Source organism: Chelon labrosus (genome assembly GCF_963514085.1).
Source record: "Chelon labrosus genome assembly, chromosome: 14".
NCBI classification, from domain to species: Eukaryota; Metazoa; Chordata; class Actinopteri; order Mugiliformes; family Mugilidae; genus Chelon; species Chelon labrosus.
Genome location: NC_140347.1, coordinates 30,044,629 through 30,055,788, shown reverse-complemented (window position 1 = coordinate 30,055,788; position 11,160 = coordinate 30,044,629). Strand labels below are relative to the sequence as shown.

Genomic DNA, 11,160 nt, shown 5'->3' with positions numbered 1-11,160 from the left:
GAGTTGAATCAGTACTTTTACCAGAGTATTATTTTACACAAGTATCCATACTTTTACTTAAGTACAGAATGTGAATACTTTCGCCACCTCTGCCTATAAGTAACAACACCAGATTTGTTTCCATTTGTTTTAGTGCAAAGAAGAACAAGTAAATCAGGAGAATGTTTATATTTAATCTTTCTAAATTTCTTAAGAGAAATAAGCACAATTTGGGCATATTGCCGTCTGCCGTTTAGTCCTAGGTCTCAGTGTTGTGTTCTGTCCACTACCCTTTCTAAAACAGTGGACAAATTAGAGATAGCAGTTACTTTCAGTGAAGAATTGCAGTGTGTATTACATACACTTTGCAAATTCATGCTACAGGCCAGCTGGACCCTCTGGCGGGCCGCTTTTGGTCCGCGGGCCGTATGTTTGACACAAGTGCTTTATGTCATGGTGTGTTTTGAAGAGAATAGATCACAGAGGCTGAGTGTTTTAATACACAGACTTGTCTTCAACATCCCAAAAAAAGAAAGATGCAAGCCCGTTAAATGTATGGTACATTTAAAAGAACACATGATGGACGACTGGCTGTTTTCTCTTCATGAACTGTTGAAACATGGTACAGACCAATTTAATTTAATTGCCCCCACAAGACGAATGATCTGCAAACATCTGAACACACGGTTTTGCTTTTATGGACTCATATTTAGAGATCTACTGTCTGTGAGCAGCTAAAAGATATCTAGTGGTATTGAACCAAGGCCATGTAAAGACACTACACTATCACAGTAGCACATGCCCTCAGTTAAAGTTCAGTCCCCCAGACATATTTTGTTCTATTTATATTACTCTCTTACATACATATTCTGGGATTTGGTTGTTCCATCTTCTGTATAAAAATAAATGTTTTACATCTACCCGATTCTGTTTGACTGGAGCTAGTCACAGTGAAACAGCTCCTTGTGCGTGAGAGTTACCCCTCTTAATTTCAAACAGACAGACCCAAAAGCTATGTGCAAGTGTGGACGAGAATAGAGAACAGCTGAATAATTTCTTGAAGTGGGTCCTGTTGGGGCTTCCAGTCCACAATTCCAGAATGGCAGAATTTGAATACCAGTTGTTTTTGAGAAAAAACTGTGAACAAGTTCCAATGAAAACATCCTTTCCGTGCACAGACACTGCGGTCCATAAACCTACTCTTTAATAGATTTAACAGATAGTGTGATCTTCAGGAGCTTCTCCTTAATAACTTCTACAATCTCGTTTGTTGCACTTCCCACCAAGGGACTAAACAGTATAGCAGCTTGGGTGAAAGTGTATGTGCTCATCTTTTGCGATTAATAAGTGGAAGAAAAATGGATCACAAGGCCGTCTCCTGAACCATGTGAGCTGTTAGCTGGCATGAGAGAACAGAAATCCTCCTTTCTAAGTCTTCATCCTCTGCCTGTGCTCTGTCGCTCTCTGCTTCTTTATATTCTGTGACCATGTCCTCTTTGCAGTAAGCTGCTCCGTTGCCGTCTTTTGTGGCCATTTGATAAGGCTGCGTGTTGATTTCTTTGGGCTGGTAAACAAGGGCAATACCACTATTGAAAGCATATATCAAAACAAACTAAAGTTGAAAATGCACAGTTGTACGGACTGTAAATACCTTCTGAGGCAGAGGAGTGACACAGCAAAGCTTCTCTCTGTAGCGCTCGGGCAGAAAGAAGAGCAGTGTGCCTAGGACAGGGTAAACTGTACCTGGAGTCAGCTCCTTCTCCTTCATAGGTCCTAACATACAATCAAGACAGCACTTTTTCAGCTCAGTAGGAAATACAGGAGATAGTTACTGGGCAATAAGTACACAAAAGGCATACAAGTCATGCTAGCAGCTCTCAGAGGTTGTATTTGACTCAAATGCTCAGCATGCCAACTTGTTACAATGATGAAGATAAAATTGTTAATGTTTAGCAGACACAATGTTTACTTCTACTACTGTGTAAGCTTAGAGTATTAGCATGTTAACATCTGCAAACACAAAGTACAGCTGAGACTGAGGGGAAAGTCACAGGGATTTGTTTCTAGGTACCCCCACGTTATGAATGATGCTGTCAGTCAATCTCATTGCACTCCATTCGCAAGCTGTATAGGTACTCCAATGAAACCCATAAACGTCAGACTTAGTGGTTCCTGAACAGAAGTAAGAGGAACAAATTGACATCTAATCCATACACTGATAATCCAGTTAACTTTATGGATTATCAGTCTGGATTTAAGTGCTGGAGGGAAAGACCAACAGCACCAATCCAAGATCCATTAAACACGTCAGGAGGACCTCTGTAACAAGCAGCTGTTATCTCTTTAGATGTAACTATCTAACTCAACTTTCCAAGACAGGCAGCCAAAATAAATGTTAATCCTAAAGACTCCTAGTGTGACTTAACCAATAGCCAAAGGGACAATTAAGTGTTTTGGATTTGGAACTACAACTTCACGAGTGTACCTGTCAGTAGGCTCACTATAAGTCCCACCACCACAACAGTGGTGGAGTTGTGAGCACTGTACCACATGTAGGACAATGAGTAGAGCGCCTCCACACCTGTTGGCCTGAAAAAGAGAGGTGTGAACAAATAAAGAGACAAAAATAATCGGCAGACTTTAAAGAAATACAGCAATTCATTCACTTCCGGCACTGCGTGAAACAGCAGCCTGTTACTGCGTCTCTGTCTTCGTGTTGTGGATTACATGTCTTTTTATACACTAATCTCGGGCCAGTTTATTACTATGGTTGAGCAAGTGGTGAGATTAGTTTTCTGTCTTTTTCTACTTTTTGGACTGGTTTTAATTTATTTATTTATTTATTTGTTTTTACATGAGGAGAACTCTTCGGCCGTGCCTCTAGACATGGGAACAGCTTTCTGGCAAGAGACCGGACATTATTCTGGCAATACATTACATGCTACACTAGGAACAATAGGACTTTGGATTTACTGTATGCAAATGTAAAGGATGGCCATGGCTCATCGCCCTCCCTGCACTTGGTCATTCTGATCACAACCTGGTCTACAAACCGGTAGTGAAACAACAACAACCCCCAACTACAAGGACTGTGAGGAGATGGACAGAGGAGGCCAGCAAGAAGCTGAAGGACTGCTTAAAATCCATTGACTGGGAGGTCAGTCAGGAGACAGTCTGACCCACTGCATCACGACTACATGAACTTCTGCGTGGAGAACTGTGCCAACCAAGACAGTGAGGTGTTTCTCTAATAACAAACCCTGAGTGACCCCTGAGCTGGAAAGCCCTACTTAATGAGAAGAAGAGGGTTTTTTTTTAGATCTGAGGACAGGGAGAAGCTAAAGAGGATACAGAGTGTACTCAAAAAGAAAATAAAAGAAGGTGAGGACATCTACAGAAGGAAAAAAGGAAAGCTTCTGGAAGTCTTTTGTCCCCTCAGCAGTCTTTAACATCAGCATTTCTTAGCACTGCTGCTCAGCTTCTTTTCTTGGACATACATGGGCATAGTATATACACAAACTCATCCCTGTCATTACCTCATTATATTTTTCATGCAATATTTGGTGCAACTCCTATTGGAGTTGCAACTCCTAATACTCCAAATTCCTGTAACACCCTAATTTCCCCAAGGGAATAAATAAAGTCCTATCTTACCTTATCTTATCTAAGTGTAAAAGGATAGCTCTTGAGATGTCATGTGTTACCTCAGCTTGGTCGCGGTGTTGTTGACCAGAGAAGTCATGACGGTGGTAGTCATGTTATCAAACAGTGGCAGGGCAGTGGTGTTGAATGGGGGTACAGCTGTGGCATCAGACATACGCATCACAAAGCTGCCAATGCCGATCCAGAAGGCCATGGCGAGGCCGGATACCAACCCAACCACTGCGCCCTGACAGCAGGATAAAAGCAGAGGCAAGAGGTAAGGAATTCAGATGACCCTGATTACTCATTAATTCCCATTGCCCTTATTCTACTATTACAATTAATCTGTAACCACAATAACAAAAAGCAGGCATTTAAAACACTGAAAACATTCTTTAAGTTAAAGTAGGACTCACAGTGGAGTTTGCCCAGGGGAAGAAAATTCCCAGGCAGAAAAGTCCCAGCAGGGGACCCCCCACCATCCCAAAGATACTGAACGCTGCCTGAGGGCAAAGAGAACAAAGACCCGAGCAATGCAGAGTGATCCTTTGGGATGCTGATGTTTTTTTATAACACAAACCTAATGGAATGGATTTTTGTCTCAAAATGGTGAATTTTATGCCACATGTCAGAGTCACTTTAGACTAAAGCAGACAAACGCAACCAACTATGCATATCTCTGTTGCTGTTTGTGAGTTCGTATTGCAGGAAGTTGTTCATCTCAGTTACCTGCAGCACAGATCCCATTATGGAGGCAATGTAGGCCATAGCTAGACACACCAGACCATAGACCAAAGCTGTGGAGCACATAAAATATACAGAGTTCACACATGCTACTTTACTGACAGTAACTTAGGGTGAGTACATTTAAAATGCATAGTGCAGATTGCACAGTTGACCATGTCAAATCTGTAGCACTACGTGAAAATAAAATTGCTGCTACTAATTCTTAAAATATATGCATGAGAACTATAAAACAGTAGTTTCTTCTTTTTTGTAGACGATTAACACCAATTATCACATGCATACAGTAAAAAAAGACTGTTCTATATATGTGAACTTGTTGGGGGGGTTGGAATATTGTTATGGTTTAGGGCATGCTGTGTATTCAGATGTGTTTGCTCTGCGCAGTGCGTGTTTGTTAAGATGTGGTAAAATAAATAAAGATATTGCTGGAAAAAAAAAAGACTGTTCACTAGAAAAATGCCGTATGCAGGATAAAACCATAATGAAACTCTTACCAAGTCCTTTGGACAGTAGTGTGGCCTTGGCTTCAGTCATACTTGGAAAATGAGGTTTAATCAGGTCCTCCATCGTTACAGTCGCTAAGGAGTTGAAAGCGGATGAGATAGTACTGGAGACAGAAAATAATGGTAAGAATTGAGTGAATAACAGTGATTTATAACCTGCACACACTCTGGACAGTACATGGGTGTTGTAGTTATTAGGAATTACTCAAAGAGATATATACAATATACAGTGAGATTCACTGATATAGTTGTATTCTAAAAAGAGCACACAGGTGACACAATTAATGGGTAAGAACTGCTTTTCCGTTTTGATACTCCACACATAAAGTTACATATCCTTCAACAGCTGGGCTTGTAATTGCCAGGGTTAATTTTTTAAAGATAAGTGGTTTACTGCCAAGGACTATAATTTACACAGATCGCTAAACCTCTAAAGAACATGGTGTGGTGGCCAGGTGGAAGCCCAAAAACTATACTTATATTTAGCCTCTGTGTAGAGGCTAAAGACAGTGGTCTTGCTGTGGGTTCTTGGGTGGTTTACCTGAGAGCTCCACTGAAGAGACAGGCCACAAAAAGGCCTGGGAGACCAGGCAGATCCCTGAACACATCCATAACAAAGTACAACACCATCTGCACAAAGAAACATTAAAATGTCCAATCAGAACCACATATAAGACATTCAGGATCTACTGATTCTGTTCAAACATGAATAGTGCTCACCTGGTCATTAGTTTTGACGTAGCCCTTGTCCAGAGGGCTGTCCTCTCCATAGCGAGCAAACATAACCAGACCCATCATACAGCCTAAACACAGGACGATCTGCTGGCATGGGAAAACTACATAACAGGACCTGAAAGACACAACAGTGAAAACAAGAGTGTTTTTCACTTTTTATTGTATTTTCAACAAAGATGTTAGCCCCGCATGACATGACAAATTGAGGACACTCACATGACAGCTTCTTTCTCAGTTCGGGAACTGAGGTATCTTTGGACCTGAGCCTGGTTGACGCCGTACAGCGCTAACATCAGGAAGATTCCCCCGACTCCCAGTGTCCAGAAGGTGTGGCGCTCTAGAGGGTCAGGGTTCAGGCTGTGCAAGCAGCAAATGAAATGAATATTTTTTCAAAAAAAGTTTTCAGAACACTAAATGGGTGATACAAATATTCTAACTACTCACTCTAGTCCAGCAATGCGGCTGCCATTGATGGCTTTCTTCCAGACCTCTGCTATACCTCCTGCTTGACTGGCTCCCACCACAATGACAGCCAACTGACCTGCAAACATCACCACTGTCTGGAACACATCTGTCCAGATCACTGCCTTCAGGCCCCCCTGTTAAACAGAAGCACATAAATACATTTACTTTAAACTCCAAAATGATCAAAGACATACATAAACATATACTGTACATACAGACAGATATGCATACATATCTACACACGCACGCACAGCAAAAATAATGGCTAATAAACATTTTAAAATACTAACAAAGAAAATGATCTTACCAGAGCAGTATACAAAGTGCACACCAATCCCATTGCCAGCACTGCCCCCCACAGGTCAAATCCAGTCACTGCAAGTGCACAGAGTGAAAGCTTTACCACACAACGCACAAGAAGATATCTGCATATAAAATGTTTAACGTAAAATCATGAATGGCTCTCCAATGTTACAAATATGAAATTAATGTCTGAACCATGACAGAACAAAAAGTAAGCTATCCATGTGTTTACCTGCATTAAGAGCCAGTGCTGGAGCATACAGGACTACCCCCATATAAATAACCTGCAGAGGCAGACACACAGAAACAACACTGCAAACAGGAAGATTTCTTGTTTTAGAGCTATCTGACTCACATCTGAAGTTTACTGGGTAAAAATGTGTTTTGGATGAATGAACCCAAAGCAGAATTGTTTGGTTTAAATGAGAGGGGTCATGTTTGAAGAAAAGAAAAAAAAAAAAAACACTGCATTCCAGCATCAGGGCCTCATCCAGTCTGTAATAAAAAGACATAGGAGTAGCAATGTCCTTGACAACAACCCCAAGCACACTGGTCAGAAGAAAATGAATGTTTTGGAATGGACAATTCAAAGTCCTGACCTTAATCTTGTGGAAGGACCAGAAGAAGGATACTGAGGAATGGGATAAAATTCCTCTAAGCTGCTGTAGACAACTGATCTCAGCATTTACCTGAGGCATTCATTTGCCATCGTTTTTGCACAAGGGGATCACGCCAGATATTAGAAAACAAGGGTTCACTTACTTTTGCAACTCATAACAAATAACAAAATTTCTTAAATAAATAAATGCTCAAGTGTAATATTTCTGTTTAATTTGTTTGACCGGGTTCCCTTTTCAACTTTAAGGATCTAAAAAACATGTGCTTATGTTTTGAGTAAGTTAATGCAGAATTATAGAAAATTCTAATGGGGCACAAAAACATCTAACACTGTATTTATAGTGTGAATAACGATCCTGTACCTACTACTTTGCCTGATATCAGACAGATTGTTACCTCTCTTCTTCGGTTTCTCATTTCAAACATTCAAACTACTTTCATGTCGCAATGCCAGATAAATCAGTTAAGTTGGTGTACGCAGGTCTAGACAGAGGCAAACTACCACTATCAGGCTGAGCAGGAGTTTGCTTTTTGTGATAATATGGGATGGTGTCATAAAGCAAATGTGCACAACCATTACTGTTCATAACCACCTCTCACTTAATCTTGAGGAACAGGCTAATCTGTTAACTTACTTTAGGAAAAACATTTTCTGTGGCTGGTAGCATCAGCAAGTGCAAAATATTACAGAACACGGTTAATGATTTCACTGAAGAAAATAAAGATAACCTCATAAAGGAAAGGACTCAAACCATAAAATAAACTTTACAAGTGCTAACGTGACACTTGCAAGGTCAAAGTTTCAATCAGGCTATGATACGTATGACTGGCCAGTGTTTTACATTTTTCCGTGGCTCTGCACATATATTTTTATTTCTATTCAATTAACTAGTCATACAATAATCCATAGCAACATTTTTGTCAAAATGCTTCTATGGATCAGCATCAAGCTAAAAAAGGCTGAAATAATTTCTTATATCTCTTATTCTACTCTGTCTCTATTAAAAGTAGCAGTTGGAGTAAATGTTTTTTTCATTACCCCATGTTTCAAATGCTTTATGACTTTATCTGCGAAGGTGAAACTGTATTCTCTACATTAATATGCACATAAAATATGAAGCAGACCAAAATACCATCTGAAAGATGAAGGTCACTGTCCCACATATGCGAACCGTCTTGTTAAAACGCAGCTCCAGATACTGTTGAGAGGAGAGAGGAAGTCCAAAATCAAAAGTTGATCACATATCATTTCAGAGACATCCTGTGATGAATAGTTGGAAAGGTAGATGTTTATTCTCAATATCAGAATTGTGAGTTTAGGTTCTGATCATTAAAGCTAGATCTTAGAAGGACATTAATGACGTTGTTCTCCGGCAAATGACTGATCACTGTCCTTGAGCTGCAAGACAGAGTGAGCCTGATTATAGATAGGACCCCTTAGAGATGTTGATTCTTGAGAGAACATGTGCTTCTCTTAAATGTTAGTATGTTAAAGATAAGTCAGATAAGACAGATAAGAATGTTATGCTCTGAGATCATACTTTTGAAAGATAAAGACTGAAGGACCAGGAGAAAAGTGTTGAAAACAAAATGGTTAGGTTGAAAATCCACAAACAGTACAGTACTTTTGGATGTTAATTGTCTATTTTCTGTGTGAAAGATCAGCAAATTCAAACAAGCTTAGGTTGAGTAAGCAGGGTGAGCATAATCAGAAAGAAATAAAACTGAATGTTAATGTTTCTTGTTGGTACCTCATAGGCACTAGACAGCTGCAGCCTGTAGAAGATTGGTATGAACACATGAGCTGGGATAAGAAGACCCAAGAAGTAGGAGCATCCCAGGAACCAGTACTGTGTCCCAAACGTGTACACCTCAGATGGTGCACCGAGGATGGCCACAGCTGACTGGAAAGTTGCCAGTAGGGACAGAGACACAGGCAGGCAGCTCATAGAGCGGTCAGCCATCAGAAACTCCTGTGAAAATGAAAATAATAGCATCATATCATTACTTTAAAACCTGGGCACCTGCATTCGGTATAGTCCTTCAGTGTAGAGTGAAACTAAAGGAAATACCATCTGAAAGAAAAAATAAAATAGTCGAATACCAACATGTACCTGTGTCGTGCGCTGGCGCCCCCCAGAGAAGGCATAGAAGAGGCCAATCCCAGCTGAGGAAACCAGCAGTAAGACAAAGATGATATAGTCCACTGTGGTGAAGTGCATCTGGACCACCTCCCCCATGTTGACAGTGGATGTAGTGGGATCGGGGGAGTGAAGGTCCTTGGAAACACAGCCTCTGAGGCTGATTACAACATCAAAGACAGCACTTGACCCATATGCAGTACTTGCTGGGAGCTGGAAACAAGGTTTAACAAGAAACAAAGTCAGGTGGTCAAATTAGTTTCTTTCACTAAAGCTTGTGAGTGGAAGACCACTGATGAGAAATATACCCAGGCAGAAGCATCAGCATCATAGGATTCAAAAAACAAATATATGTAAAAGCATCACAAGAGCAATAACAGTTTAGAAAAGAACTTTATGTATGCAGATGTTCCTATTGTGGAACCCGTAATAAAGCTTAATTAAAGTAGTAATTACAACAGGACAACCACAACAGAAAGGTGCTAGATGGATGGGGATGATATACTTTGAATCCTCCCTGGTCAGTAGTTCAGTTACTACTAGATGAGCTACAACTCACAGGCTATGTTCCAGGCTAAGGAGGACATCTAACCTCTTGAAACAACTTGAAAAAAGTATGAGACAACGGTACTCAGGGAACCTACATAAAATAAAAAAAAAATCAGGAAATGGTCAGCCAGTGGAATTCAGAATTTTTCAGATGACCACCATATCAACAAAAGCAAGAGTTAAACAAAGTATGGACGGAACACTATTACCATCACATACCTGGAGATAATTTCGAGTGTGTTTTATACATAATACCTGTAGGTTTTTGTCCCACTTTGGCTTCTTGGCTATTTACTGTTGCTAAGTACTTTCCTTTATGTCTTAATCACAGGTGATATCACTGTCCCACTGTGGGTTAAACAGAGGATTGGGTATCTTAAAATAAATTAAGGCTGAGAAGATCACAGTTGGGATAAAACCTTAATATGAACATCTTAAAGACGCAGAACTCATCAAACAGTGACTTGCATTAAGAGAAGCAGAGAAAGTTAATAAATTGAAAGTGTAGAGATCAAATATTACTATATAAAAGAGACTCATCTTTTGAGTACAAATGCATCTGAAATGTCTAGATGGTGCGCCAACAAAAACAAAATCTATTTTCATTTTCTGTTACAGCTCAAGTATTCATTTTAATACATTAATACATATTGCTTTTTTCTACTTTAACCATCACTGCTCTGGTTCTGAAAGTAAATAACAGAACTGGGAAGAATGACAAAATGTCTTACACAAGTACTGATTCCATTGTTTCAATGTCTGTTCTTGGTTAAATGATAGAAAAAAATTAAACTTAGTTTAAAGCTAGTTTATAAGCATCTTTCTTTAGCTCATGTACACTGCACACAATCGAATGTACCCAGTCTCTCAAAACAGACTTAATAGTCAGTAAGGACTGCATTGTATCTGTGTCTAAATTACCACAGAAAAACAACAAAATTATTAAGTTTGAAAACCAAATCTTCATTTGGAGGTGACAGAAAAAATGTACAAAGAAAAACAGCAAAGAACTTAATGTACTTACTGAGATCGAGCTCCTGCCACTAGCTGTCATATACCAAGAGCCAAGACTTAAGGCTTACGAGAGGAGTACCTTGCCAGGTCACAACTTTGAAACATGAGCACTGTGCAGACCGAAGAAAAATTCAGCAAAATAACACAGCACACGTAAGAAGCATGTGATAAAAATTACCTGTCACAATATTGTTACAGATGATTCAACAGAATTGAAATCTTTGCCAAAACAACACTTTTTTCTTCTGGGTACCAATCATTTTAACTAAACAAAACCAAATCCCTTATTATGTTTTTATTAAGGGATACATAACCCTATTCTTTTACCTCATCACTGTGGGGGATTTTTTTTTTTTGAATGAAGAACGATGAGAACAAAAAAGAGCTTTCCCTCAGGATGCTCAGCTTGGCACTTGCTTTGACAGAGTGTGCTGGACTGCAGATTCCCACACTCTCGATTACGA

At 39.8% G+C, this 11,160-nt stretch overlaps 1 protein-coding gene across 1 annotated transcript; it reads right to left on the bottom strand.

Moving 5' to 3' along the window:
* Nucleotides 1-602: 602 nt before the first annotated feature.
* Nucleotides 603-10,208, bottom strand: slc5a6a (solute carrier family 5 member 6a). Its single transcript, XM_084560124.1, has 16 exons — nucleotides 9,107-10,208; nucleotides 8,744-8,965; nucleotides 8,126-8,191; nucleotides 6,607-6,658; nucleotides 6,379-6,446; nucleotides 6,051-6,205; nucleotides 5,823-5,963; nucleotides 5,592-5,721; nucleotides 5,413-5,501; nucleotides 4,863-4,975; nucleotides 4,351-4,418; nucleotides 4,038-4,124; nucleotides 3,684-3,868; nucleotides 2,465-2,568; nucleotides 1,631-1,752; nucleotides 603-1,543 (listed from the first exon to the last, which is right to left on the bottom strand). The coding sequence occupies exons 1-16, from the start codon at nucleotides 9,230-9,232 to the stop codon at nucleotides 1,343-1,345; spliced, it is 1,929 nt and encodes a 642-aa protein (XP_084416250.1). The 5' UTR covers nucleotides 9,233-10,208; the 3' UTR covers nucleotides 603-1,342.
* Nucleotides 10,209-11,160: the final 952 nt, after the last annotated feature.

What these genes read in the sequence shown, in the direction of transcription:
- slc5a6a (XM_084560124.1), bottom strand. Translation starts at nt 9,232, where the DNA reads ATGGGGGAGGTGGTCCAGATGCACTTCACCACAGTGGACTATATCATC. An exon ending in ACTGAGAAAGAAGCTGTCAT is followed by an intron (nt 5,722 to 5,822) that starts GTGAGTGTCCTC and finishes TGTGTCTTTCAG; the next exon opens with GTCCTGTTATGTAGTTTTCC. An exon ending in ACTACTGTCCAAAGGACTTG is followed by an intron (nt 4,419 to 4,862) that starts GTAAGAGTTTCA and finishes TGTGCTCCACAG; the next exon opens with CTTTGGTCTATGGTCTGGTG.